The 13,339-nt window shown below is 50.9% G+C and overlaps 1 protein-coding gene and 1 long non-coding RNA gene across 2 annotated transcripts in view; one reads left to right on the top strand and one right to left on the bottom strand.

The window, feature by feature from the left end:
- The window catches only part of LOC144768079 (uncharacterized), a 31,748-nt gene extending 23,155 nt beyond the window's left edge, over positions 1–8,593 (bottom strand). The window contains exon 1 of the long non-coding RNA XR_013598464.1: positions 8,572–8,593. This is a non-coding gene — a long non-coding RNA (uncharacterized LOC144768079). The remainder of the gene's footprint in view (positions 1–8,571) is intronic.
- Positions 8,594–10,957: 2,364 nt separating this feature from the next.
- Positions 10,958–13,339, top strand: part of LOC144768078 (solute carrier family 2, facilitated glucose transporter member 3-like) — a 50,022-nt gene continuing 47,640 nt past the window's right edge. Inside the window, exon 1 of the mRNA XM_078651465.1 lies at positions 10,958–12,221. Coding sequence (XP_078507591.1) covers positions 12,207–12,221 — 15 coding nt within the window. The 5' untranslated portion in view covers positions 10,958–12,206. The remainder of the gene's footprint in view (positions 12,222–13,339) is intronic.

Genomic DNA, 13,339 nt, shown 5'->3' with positions numbered 1-13,339 from the left:
GAACACATGTTTAATAAAATATGTTGATAAGAGTAGACGTGCAAGGCAGCCAGGATGTTAGGCTTTATGGAACCCCAGGCATGTAGGAGTGGAGCCTCACACTACAGAACCAGGCAAGCCAAGGACACCAAGCTAATGTAAAAATGTATCAGAACCCAGGTGCAGACTTTTATAATCACATGACAAGTTATTTTTGTAGAACAGTATTGTCTTTTGTTAATAGCGACGTTTGCTGGAAGTTTCTATCAATAATTATGCATGTGACGTATTCACCTTTGAAATGAAACAGTATATATTTCACTGCGTGCTCATGTTCCACGGGAAGTTTTAGGTCACAGCTGAGCAAAGGTGTATATTCTTCCCCCTTGGTCGAGTACATTTTTATTTATTTATGTCATTTATAGAGCTCTTTGCTTCTCAAATTAAAGTCATGTTTTCTTTTCTATCCTCCTGAGAACAATCCGTAAGGAGAGTTTTTCTGGACTTGCAATGATAAATATTTCACAACCAATTTTTCTTGCCAGAGAAATAATCAGCGAACATGTATATTATAATATCACTTCTTTATCTCATATCGGTTGTCAGGATAACTCTGACCCTTTTCTGGAAATGCTTGTCCAACCCCATTGGCAGAAGTGCAAGACCCCCCAGCCGGTTCGAGTCTAGTTGAGCCCCTGTGCCCCACCCGTGTTCACATCCTCCTGGCCTGGGGCCTGGGATAGCAGTGGCTGTGCTGCAGGGCTGTGTATCCGGATCACTGTTCTCTATTCAATTTCTTGGACTGTGGAGAAGAGCTGTGTGTCCATGTTTCCCCTCCCCCCTGAAATAACTGAGACTGTGGAGAAGAGCTGTGTGTCAGTGTTCCCTATCCTCCCTGGAAGAGTAAAGCTGTGGGGTAGACATGAATGTCCATGTCACCTCTCCTCCCTGGAGTAGCTAGGGCTTTGAGGAAGAGCTGTGTGCCCAGGTTCCCTCTCCTCACTGGGATAGCCATGACGGTGGAAAAGAGCTGTGTGTCCATGTTTCCCCTCCCCCTTGAAATAGCTGATACTCTGCAGAGGAGCTGTGCGTCCATGTTCCCTCTCTTCCCTGGAATAACCAGAACTGTGGAGTAAAGATGTGTAACCATGTTACTCCTGGAATAGCAGGGGACTGTGGAGAAGAACTGTGTGTCCATGTTCGCTCTCTTACCTGGAATAGCAGGGTCTGTGGAGAAGAGCTGTGTGTCCATGTTTGCTCTCTTACCTGGAATAGCAGGGTCTGTGGAGAAGAGCTGTGTGTCCATGTTTGCCCTCTTACCTGGAATAGCAGGGGCTGTGGAGTGGAGCTGTGTGTCCATGTACCTTCTCCTCCCTGGAATAGCAGGGGACTGTGGAGAAGAGCTGTGTGTCCATGTTTGCTCTCTTACCTGGAATAGCAGGGTCTGTGGAGAAGAGCTGTGTGTCCATGTTCCCTCTCCTTCCTGGAATAGCAGGGGACTGTGGAGAAGAACTGTGTGTCCATGTTTGCTCTCTTACCTGGAATAGCAGGGTCTGTGGAGAAGAGCTGTGTGTCCATGTTCGCTCTCTTACCTGGAATAGCAGGGTCTGTGGAGAAGAGCTGTGTGTCCATGTTGGCTCTCTTACCTGGAATAGCAGGGTCTGTGGAGAAGAGCTGTGTGTCCATGTTTGCTCTCTTACCTGGAATAGCAGGGGCTGTGGAGTGGAGCTGTGTGTCCATGTTCCCTCTCCTTCCTGGAATAGCAGGGGACTGTGGAGAAGAACTGTGTGTCCATGTTCGCTCTCTTACCTGGAATAGCGGGGACTGTGGAGAAGAGCTGTGTGTCTATGTTCCCAGGGGCGTAAAACTGGCCCCCGCATCCCTGCGGTGCGGGGGGCCCCGTGCTGCAGGCCCCCCATCCCCCAGCACAGTAGTCAGGCCTGAGAGCTCTGTATTAAATCCGGAGCGGGGGGCACTCTGTGTACCTTGCAGGGGGGCGGGGGCTCAACTTTTGAGACACCATTGCATGTTCCCTTTCCTCCCTGGGACAGCCGGGGCTGTGGAGAAGAGCTGTGTGTCCATGTTTCCTTTCCTCCCTGGAATAGCAGGGGCTGTGGAGAAGAGGTGTGTTTCCATGCTACTGTCTTCCCTGGAATAGCGGGGGCTGTGGAGAAGAGCTGTGTGTCCATGTTGCTCTCTTCCCTGGAACAGCCTTGACTGTGGAGTGGAGCTGTGCAAACATGTTACTTTCTTCCTTGGAATAGCCGGGGCTGTGGAGAACAATTGTGTGTCCATGTTCCCTCTGCTCCCTGGAATAGCAGGGGCTGTGGAGAAGAGCTGTGTGTCCATGTACCTTCTCCTCCCTGGAATAGCCGGGGCTGTGGAGAAGAGCTGTGTGTCCATGCTACTGTCTTCCCTGGAATAGCGGGGGCTGTAGAGAAGAGCTGTGTGCCCATGTTCCCTCGCTTCCCTGGGATAGCAGGGGCTGTGGAGAAGAGGTGTGTGTCTATGTACCTTCTCACCCTGGGACAGCAGGGGCTGTGGAGAAGAGCTGTGTGTCCATGTTCCCTCTCCTTCCTGGAATAGCAGGGGACGGTGGAGAAGAACTGTGTGTCCATGTTCGCTCTCTTACCTGGAATAGCGGGGACTGTGGAGAAGAGCTGTGTGTCCATGTACCCTCTCCTCCCTGGAATAGCGGGGACTCTGGAGAAGAGCTGTGTGTCCATGTACCTTCTCCTCCCTGGAATAGCCGGGGCATTGGAGAAGAGCTTTGTGTCCATGTCCCCTCTCCTCCCTGGAATGGCAGGCGCTTTGGAGAAGAGCTGTGTGTCCATGTCCCCTCTCCTCCCTGGAATGGCAGGCGCTGTGGAGAAGAGCTGTGTGTCCATGTACCTTCTCCTCCCTGGGACAGCAGGGGCTGTGGAGAAGAGCTGTGTGTCCATGTACCCTCTCCTCCCTGGAATAGCAGGGGCTGTGGAGAAGAGCTGTGTGTCCATGTTCCCTCTCCTCCCTGGAATAGCAGGGACGTGGAGAAGAGCTGTGTGTCCCTGATACTGTCCTCCCTGGAATAGCAGGGGCTGTGGAGAAGAGCTGTGTGTCCATGTTTCCTTTCCTCCCTGGAATAGCAGGGGCTGTGGAGAAGAGGTGTGTGTCCATGCTACTGTCTTCCCTGGAATAGCGGGGGCTGTGGAGAAGAGCTGTGTGCCCATGTTCCCTCGCCTCCCTGGGATAGCAGGGGCTGTGGAGAAGAGGTGTGTGTCTATGTAACTTCTCCTCCCTGGGACAACAGGGGCTGTGGAGAAGAGCTGTGTGTCCATGTACCTTCTCCTCCCTGGAATAGCCGGGGCTGTGGAGAAGAGCTGTGTGTCCTTGTTTGCTCTCTTCCCTGGAATAGCGGGGGCTGTGGAGAAGAGCTGTGTGTCCATGTACCTTCTCCTCCCTGGAATAGCCGGGGCTGTGGAGAAGAGCTGTGTGTCCATGTTTGCTCTCTTCCCTGGAATAGCGGGGGCTGTGGAGAAGAGCTGTGTGTCCATGTACCTTCTCCTCCCTGGAATAGCCGGGGCTGTGGAGAAGAGCTGTGTGTCCATGTTTGCTTCCTTCCCTGGAATAGCAGGGGCTGTGGAGAAGAGCTGTGTGTCCATGTACCTTGTCCTCCTTGGAATAGCCGGGGCTGTGGAGAAGAGCTGTGTGTCCATGTTTGCTCTCTTCCCTGGAATAGCGGGGACTGTGGAGAAGAGCTGTGTGTCCATGTACCTTCTCCTCCTTGGAATAGCCGGGGCTGTGGAGAAGAGCTGTGTGTCCATGTACCCTCTCCTCCCTGGAATAGCGGGGACTGTAGAGAAGAGCTGTGTGTCCGTGCTCCCTTTCCTCCCAGGGACAGCAGGGGCTGTGGAGAAGAGCTGTGTGTCTGTGTTCCCTTTCCTCCCTGGGACAGCAGGGGCTGTGGAGAAGAGCTGTGTGTCCGTGCTCCCTTTCCTCCCTGGGACAGCAGGGGCTGTGGAGAAGAGCTGTATGTCTGTTCCCTTTCCTCCCTGGGACAGCAGGAGCTGTGGAGAAGAGCTGTGTGTCTTTGTTCCCTTTCCTCCCTGGAATAGCAGGCACTGTGGAGAAGAGCTGTGTGTCTGTGTTCCCTTTCCTCCCTGGGACAGCAGGGGCTGTGAAGAAGAGCTGTGTGTCTGTGTTCCCTTTCCTTCCTGGAATAGCAGGCACTGAGGAGAAGAGCTGTGTGTCTGTGTTCCCTCTCCTCCCTGGGACAGCAGGGGCTGTGGAGATGAGCTGTGTGTCCATGTTGCTCTCTTCCCTGGAACAGCCTTGACTGTGGAGTGGAGCTGTGCAAACATGTTACTTTATTCCTTGGAATAGCCGGGGCTGTGGAGAACAATTGTGTGTCCATGTTCCCTCTGCTCCCTGGAATAGCAGGGGACATGGAGAAGAGCTGTGTGTCTATGTTCCCTCTCCTCCCTGGAACACCGGGGGACGTGGAGAAGAGCTGTGTGTCTCTCTTCCCTCTCCTCCCTGGAATAGCGGGGAATCTGGAGAAGAGCTGTTTGTCAATGTACCCTCTTCTCCCTGGGACAGCAGGGGCTGTGGAGAAGAGCTGTGTGTCTATGTTCCCTTTCCTCCCTGGAATAGCAGGGTCTGTGGAGAAGAGCTGTGTGCCCCTGCTACTGTCCTCCCTGGAATAGCAGGGTCTGTGGAGAAGAGCTGTGTGTCCATGTTCCCTCTCCTCCCTGGAATAGCAAGGGCTGTGGAGACGAGCTGTGTGTCCATGTTCCCTCTCTTCCCTGGAATAGCCGGCGCAGTGGAGAAGAGCTGTGTGTCCCTGTACCCTCTCCTCCCTGGAATAGCAGGGGCTGTGGAGTGGAGCTGTGTGTCCATGTTCCCTCTCTTCCCTGGAATAGCCGGGGCTGTGGAGAAGAGCTGTGTGTTCATGTACCCCCTCCTCCCTGGAATAGCCTTGACTGTGGAGTAGAGCTGTGCAAACATGTTACATTCTTCCTTCCTATTTCACTACTGCCGTTCCCCGCCAAAATAGTGGAGCGGGTGGTCAGTAACACTCTTTCCGCCCACCTGGAACATCACTCCCTACTTGATGCGGACCAATTCGGCTTCCGGCCTGCTCATGGAACCGAAACTGCCCTCATCACCGCTATGGACGAATTGCAAAGGCGTGCAGACAGAAGACAGGCTTCGTTTTTGATCCTGCTCGATATGTCTGTCGCCTTTGACACAGTAGACCATAAGATCCTACTGAGGCGGTTGTTTGAGGTAGGAGTAAGAGACTCAGCACTGCAATGGTTCCACTCCTTTTTGCAAGATAGGCAGCAGGCTGTTTCTTTACCTCCCTTCCAATCATCTTTGTCCCCGGCGCTGTACGGAGTTCCTCTGGGCTCCGCTATCTACCCTATTCTTTTTAATGTGTACCTCAGGCCGCTAATTAAACTCATTAAAGGATTCGGCATTAGAACCATTAATTATGCCGATGACACGCAGATGATCCTCTCCTTGGAAGGTGAGGATTCTATCGCCGTAGAGGTTTTTCACAACTGCCTACGGAATACGTCTATCTGGTTAAAGGCTAATTCACTTCAGTTTAATGTCGGGAAAACCGAAGTACTCTTTAGTGCTGGGTCGAGGATTCCTCGCCCATTCCCTAATAACTTCTGGCCCCCGGAAACAGGCTCCAACGTCCGACCGGCGGAATCTGTCCGCAACCTTGGGGTCCTGCTGAACCAGAGACTCAGCATGGACACCCATGTGCAGAAAACGACGGTGTGCTGCCTCGCCATACTGCGTTCTCTTAGGAAGGTCCTGCCCCTATTACCCTCCCTTGCGCGCGCCCAAGTGGTCAGATGTACTATCCTGAGCCGGTTGGATTACTGTAATGCCCTCCTGCTCGGGGCCCCTGAGTATCTACTGGACAGACTTCAAAGGGTCCAATCCGCGGCAGCTAAACTGGCCTTGGGGTGGCCAAGAAGAGCTCACGGACCATCTGCCTTGGTAAAACTACACTGGCTTCCACTTAGACAAAGAATCCAATTTAAAGCCCTCTGTATAGTTTTTAAAGCTCTTCACGGATGTGGTCCTACCCCGCTACAATCCAAGTTTGCTTGGTATACTCCTACCAGACACCTTCGCTCGTCGGAGGCTAGACTGGTAGTTGTTCCAAGATTCAGGAAGGTCAGAGCTGGAGGCAGATCCTTCGAGGTGGCTGCCGCCAGACTCTCCAACTCCCTCCCAATCGAGCTGAGGTCCACAAATGAACTCCTGCAGTTTAGAAAAAAGGTGAAAACCTGGCTCTTTCCCTGTTAGTTCTCTCCTATGGTATCGGTTTCCACCCCTCTTGGTTTCTGCTAGCGCCAGGATGCCTGCAATGGTGACAGTTTGCGCTTTACAAATTCTCAAAATAAATAATAAATAAATAATAAATAAATAGCAGGGGCTGTGGAGAACAATTGTGTGTCCATGTTCCCTCTGCTCCCTGGAATAGCAGGGGACGTGGAGAAGAGCTGTGTGTCCCTGCTACTGTCTTCCCTGGAACAGCTGGGGCTGCGGAGATGGACAGAGCGTCCATACTGCTAAATATCTCTTCTAGAGCAGAACACGGACAGGGCACAAGCCCTAAAAAAGAAGTGGGGGAACTAACCTAATTAATCAGTATGCAAGTGGCATCAGGACATGTGACATCACGGCGCGTGACATCAAGGCGCGTGACATCACAACGCGCGGCATCACGGCGTGTGAGGCGCGTGACTGCACAGCGCATGACATCACAGGAAGTGGCATCACAAGAAGTGATATCAGATCTTAAGCCCTCACAAATATGTTAAGCAGGTCTTTCATGAGTACATTTGAGCACATTTCGAGTACACTTGCAAACCCTCCTGATTTATGCAAAAAGAACAATTGATGGACAGAATGCAGAACAATGTCATACATTCACCTCAGTACAGGGATCTGGGCCTAAATCCATTGTTTTTTTGCTCACCATGCCATTCCAGTTTGGACCCAGCCATATGCAAATCAGTCTTGACCCTGCGCCCAATGGGAACAGTCCAGCCCGAACTGAAACCCGTCCCAGGAAGCTTGTTTCCGGTCCAGGGAGGACCTGGCTTGGCAGTTCGGTCTGGACTGTTCCCACGGGGCACAGGGCAAGACTGATTTACATATGCCTGGGTCCAAACTGGGTTGTCGTAGTGGGCAAAAGAACGATGGATTTAACCCAGATCTTTTGACTGGGGAAGAATGTTTGCATTGTCAGCATTACCTTCATCATTTGTTTGCTGTAACACAACCCTCCTTATTTAGGCAGAAGATTCACACTTTTGTAAGCTTCACATAAAACAATGATGCCTTATGTCAGCGTAAAGCTTCCTCTACCCATAGTGCTTTCAAATAAAAAATAGTGATATTTAAATTATTACAACGCCTCCAGTGGGGTAGTAAGTGCTATATAAATGCAATATATTTTGTGCGAATACTGGGAAAGATTAACACATCTGGGGCCAGATGTAGGACACCAAATACCGGTCGGTAACGGCCGATTTCGGCCGTTACTGACCGGTATTTGGCTTTTGAGATGTAAGGGGCCTTAAATTTACCGATTCGGCTTTTGAGATGTAGGGGGCCTTAAATTTACCGATTCGGTAAATTTACCGATTAGGTAGAATACCAAATCGGTAAATTTACTGAATCGGTAAATCTAGATGTAGGTGGCACTGCCACAGGCCCTTAAGAATTCGTTATTTACAATGAAATGCTATTTCATGGTAAATAACGAATTCCTGTATACATGGACATCTTTGCATGTACACCTGTGCCCTAAGGGCATGTATGTGTGCCACATGGCACACAAGCAGGAATCAGGGGTGCAACAGGGTGTCACTTTGACACCCTGTCCCCCTTGACAATTCGGTAATTACCAAATTTTTACCTAAATCTCATTTACCGAATCTAGAATACCGAATCAGTAAAATTCAGTATTCTAGAGTTGGTAAATGAGATTTACCCAACTGACTATGGGGAGGAACCGGTCTATTTGGTATGACAGAAGAATCTCCAATACTTGAGAGTATACAATTCACCAGTTTAACAAAGCTTGTCCAATACCTGGCTTGAGAAGAGTTTCCATCAGCCCACCCATTTGGCGGAACTTCGTAATCTGGAAAACTCAGAGGGGTCACATGTAGCCCAAGTTATTTCCGGGCTAATGCACATGGATATAGAACCACCTACTTTCAGAGATATCAGCCACTAGGGTTGTCCAAGGTATGTGGAAACTAATGGAGTGCAGTGCAAGTGGTAAACGTGTGTGAAAATAAAAATGACTAAAAGGACAAAAAATATGTTTATTAGGGATTGTCCTAATGCCATGTAATAAAAACCGCCTGATAGTTTAAGAAATTGTTACTATCTCTTGACTATATGTGAGGTCGACATGTTTCAGCCGTGTAGCTCACTGGCTTGGCTTTCTTCAGGACCTTGAAAGTGACGTGTGCTACTGCAAAGAAATGTTTTGATTATTAATGACATTTTTTTTTTATCAATTCTTGCATCAGAAGAAAATAGATCAGTGGTATAATATCACCCTACCAGACATGCATCCCATGTGTGTGTAGATTGTGAGCTATTTCTTCATCCCTAAGAGAATAGGAAAATACTGTCAAATAAAGTGATGGTGCTTTACATGGTAAAAAACATATACTTCAAGCATGGAGATTAAACATATCAAATAGTCGATCAAACCCTGTATTCGACTATGCTTATTCAACACATGAGATTTACCTACATCGAGCCCCTGATGTTCTTGCAGTGCATGCATATCTCCTAAACAGAGCCTTAGCAAAGTCTCTTAAGTATGTGTGACGTGCTAACAAGGTGTGAGCCTTTGTTTCCCCTCTGCTGCATTTGCTTCTAGGTGTGAGGCTCCTGACTGCTGCCATCCAGGCGACTCCAACAAAAGGAGGCCTGATGACCCCTCAGATTCGGCCTTTGTTATGGGCCCAGCAGGAGTCAGAAATAAGAGAGCCCCGCCCCCCCCCCCCCCCCCTGCAAGTTGTTGCTGATTTCAAGCAGATAACAACGTGCAGGCGCGGCTGAAAGTGTCTGGGTGTTTGGAAAATACACCGGGACGAATTCAGCACCTTTTTCAGTGGGGCCCAACTTCTTGGCAGAGTCGGCGGCGTCTCGTGTCCTGAAAACACAGAAGGGTTTGTAGTGAAAGGAAATCATTAAATATGGCTAATTCTGCTAAACCACTAGAAGTGAAGTAACTCATAAGCACAGTTATGCCAAATAAATTATATCTGAACTCTATCCCGGAACGAAGCATTCTTTGAACACTCCAGGAGTGCAGAGAAGGAAGCCCCCCTCCTTCCCCTGACCTTCTCTGTCCTCGGTCCCAGGGCCCCCGGGGCTGAGGCATCGCTCTGCATTCAAAGACCCCAAGTCCGATTGTCCTTCGAGGGTTCTGTTCTGTGGCAGGGGTGATCAAGCAGCTGGGTAGGTTGCTAAGGCAGCAACGGTGGTCCAGCAGCCAGATCGGTTGCTATGGCAACGTCGGTGTGAAGTGATGGAGAGCAGAGCGCTTGTCCACGCGGGGGAGGTGTGGTGGGGGTGAGGGGTCCTGGTGAGCAGCTGAATATACGCCTTGCGTAGTCCCCGCCCACTTCCACCCGGGACGTACCGGGGTCACGTTCCCCACGTACCGCCGCTTCAGAGAGCAGCCGAGCCATCCGCTCCCTTTTGAGATGTGATTCTGCGCTTTTCTTGCGAGGTGATGGCATTCCCTACAGCGCCATGAAGCCGCATCAGCTATGTGAAGACGCTAATAGAAACATCTAACAGTACATCATGACCCCGTCAAACCCAGACGAAATAAGAACAAAAAGAAATATAGGGGGGGGGGGGAGGGAGGGAGGGGGAGAGAGAGAGAGAGAGAGATATGGATGGGTGGGTAAAGAGTGGAAAGTGATTAAACGGGTGTTATGGAAGACACAGAGAGTTCGCAAGAGGTGAGACAGAGCGCGAGTGTCTGTACTGGAGAAATAGAGGGGAGAGACTGGGTGTGTAAGAAAGAGAGAAGGCATAATAATGGAGCAACAGGTGTTTGCTATGAGGGAGAGATTGAGAAGAAATGGTGAGTGCCCGGGGGGGGGGGGGGGGTGTGGGGGGGGGTGAGAGAGCATTAGAAAGAGACATGGGGCGAGGGCCAGAGAGGGAGGAGATGAAGAGAGTGCAAGAGAAGGACGGAAGAAAGTGATGGAGACAACGCGTGTGAGGGGAGCGGGGAGACCCGGGGAGATAGAGTGAGAGAGTGTGTGTGAAGGTATGAGAGAGCGCCAAGATGTCCAGGATGGGCTTACAAAATAATATTCCAGGGGCGGCTCTAGGCTCATGGCGGCCCTGGGCAGGGAGCGTAGGTAGAGGGCCCCCGGAGGAACGCAGGCGCGGAGGCCAGTGAAGAGGGGGGGGGGGGTCAGCGTGTTTGGAAGTGGAACAGAGCCCGAGGCCGCCAAATCCCTGCCAGGGGCCGCCACTCAAATATGTATCCATCCTCAGAGGATTATTATATTAAGGATATATATTGCATGGCGGCCCCTGGGGTTTGGTGGCCCTGTGCAGGTGCACAGCTTGCACATGCCTAAGGCCGCCCCTGAATATTCTGAGCGAGGTGCCCCACCCCCTCCACTCAGCATGAAGAAATAATGTGTGTAACAGACAAACAGTTGCCCCGCCCTGAAAAGCTGCCCCAGCGCATGGCGTCTAAGTCAAGCTCAGGGAAGGAAGTGTGTGTAACAGGAGAGAGAGTGAACACACACACTGAGGCATGGGGGTGGGGGGGATGAGAGGGAGGGTCATCTAAGGGTGGGTGGAGAGCGAGACAGACATGGGGGACAGAGGGGTTGGAGAGGAAGAGAGAGGAAGGCTGCACTGCAGAAGAGCTGCTCGTGGATAGGACGCTTTGGGGGCTCGGCTCTCTGATGTCAGTTCCCCTATCACCCTACCCCGCCCCCATCCTGCTGGTACATAGGAGAGAAGGAAGCTGGTGCAAACCCAGAGCAGCACACGCAAACAGTACGAGAGAGCGACCTCAGGTAGCGGGGGCGGTGAACCACGACCAACCGACCACACAACCTTCAGTGGTGAGCAACCAAGGCTGCTAACACTGGGATCAGCCAACATCCACCTGGAACCATGGCAAGGCAGCACAAATTCTGCAACTAGACAAAACCCAACTTGCAACAACCAAGACACAACTGAGCCCAGCCTACTTTGGGAACAACCACACTAACCTTGCACCAACCAAGACACAATTGAGACCAGCCTACTTTGGTATCAACAAGCACTCAACTTGCATCAACCAAGGCACAACTGAGACCAGCCTAGTTTGGGATCAACCAGCACTCAACGTGCACCAACCGACACAAGATGATCCGGCCAACACTCATCTAGCATCAACCAACAATCATCAGGCACCATCTAAGACACTACTGGCACCAATCAGTGCACAATACACAACCGGGGAAAAACAACATACATCCCGGTGAACATTCACCTGGACCCAACCAAGACACAAGTGGCACAAATCCACACCCAACATACACTTTTGGACTGATTAAAACTTGTTTTACCGCAAGCAAGAATCAACTGGAATAGACCAACAGTCAACAGGGATTAATCCAGACACAACATGGTCTGGCCAACATTGAACTGCCAACATCCGTCAATCATCTTAGAGCTGACAAGACACAACTGCTACTAATCAGCACACAACATTCAATTCTGGATCAATAAAAAGTCAACTGGGATCAACCAAAACACAACTGTGACTGGCCAACACTTGAGTGGGATCAAGCAAAACACAAGCAACCAAAACGCCCCCAGGGCTGAAAGAGAAGTGAAACCCACTGACAGCTCAGAGTCTGACAGGCAGCCAACACTGGCAGGCAAAGCGGATTCATCCAACCGAAAGCAAGGCCAGTAGGGCGACCATGAGATAGCGGATCCAAGCAAGGGACCGCTGAGAACGAAAGTTGACCAGGACACCTTGAACTAGCTTCGAGGCTTTGGTCATCTAGCCCCAGATTAATAACTAATACAAAAAAACAGAAGGACCAATCAGAGGATCCGAAGCTTCTCTAGCCTTCCTGGACACACCAGTGACCCTCCTGCACTCAGTCTGACCCAGTGACTTCACCAGACACCTGAAGGAGGGGGTGAGCGCCATGGAGTCCAATAAGGTAGGATTGTTGGGGTGCAGCTCTCTGCTGAGAGCCCGGTGACCCCGTCTCTCCCTCAGCAGTTCCTGCACTTCCTGCTTCTTTCAGCCCTCCCTTCACCTTTCCCTGCTCGCCCTCCTTCATCAACCCCCCTCTCGGTCATTCCCTGGCCCTACCCCTCTCTCCTCAGGGCTCCTGCTCTTCCCCTGTCCATCTACTCCTCTCTCTCATTAGCAGTTACTTCTCTCTCAAGTCTCCTTACCTCCGCACCTCTCTCTTCAGCAGCACTTGTACTCTCTCTAGCCTCTTTGGAACATACAAATGATCAGAAGCTGTAGAGCAGCAGTCCTGGCCTGCTTTGATCCTAGGAACACTAAATTAAACTGTGCCCTAGTCAAATTCATGGAGCGTGCTGTTAAAAAACTCAGTGAGGCGCCGACAGAATGCGATTCCCCATTGGCATAATGTTACATAAGCTTCACCTGTTATTGCTACCCCTACTGGTTTTATGATGTTATTGCTGGTTTTTATGATTTATGACATTTTAAATGAAATCTTGACATCTTTTTTCAAAAAAAATTCTAAAGTTTTGTATTTGCAATGGTTTTTTAAATCACGCAATAAATAAATAAACAGTACTCTCACTATCTCTACTTCTCTCTCCACACCCATCTTTCATCGGCATTTAGCTCCCCTCTCTTCCTTCCTCTGAGCCTTCTCTCTCCCCCATCAGCAGTTCATATTCTCACCCTCCCCTTCCTCTCTCTGGGCCTCTCACCAGCAGGGCCTGCGAACTCGTCCATCCTCACTACGTCTCTCTCGCTCCTCAGCTGTGCCTGTTCTTCCCTCTCCTCTCTTACTCCGACTGGCCTCTCTCTTCAGCAGTCCATGTTCCCTCTCCTCGTCCTTCCATTGGCCTCTCTCCTCGGCAGTGCCTGTTTCCTCTCCTCGTCCTTCCATTGGCCTCTCTCCTCTGCAGTGCCTGTTCCCTCTCCTCGTCCTTCCATTGGCCTCTCTCCTCGGCAGTGCCTGTTTCCTCTCCTCGTCCATCCATTGGCCTCTCTCCTCGGCAGTGCCTGTTCCCTCACCTCGTCCTTCCATTGGCCTCTCTCCTCGGCAGTGCCGGTTTCCTCTCCTCT

The sequence above is a fragment of the Lissotriton helveticus genome, chromosome 7 (assembly GCF_964261635.1).
Source record: "Lissotriton helveticus chromosome 7, aLisHel1.1, whole genome shotgun sequence".
Classification (NCBI taxonomy): Eukaryota; Metazoa; Chordata; class Amphibia; order Caudata; family Salamandridae; genus Lissotriton; species Lissotriton helveticus.
This window is presented reverse-complemented; position numbering and strand designations above follow the sequence as displayed.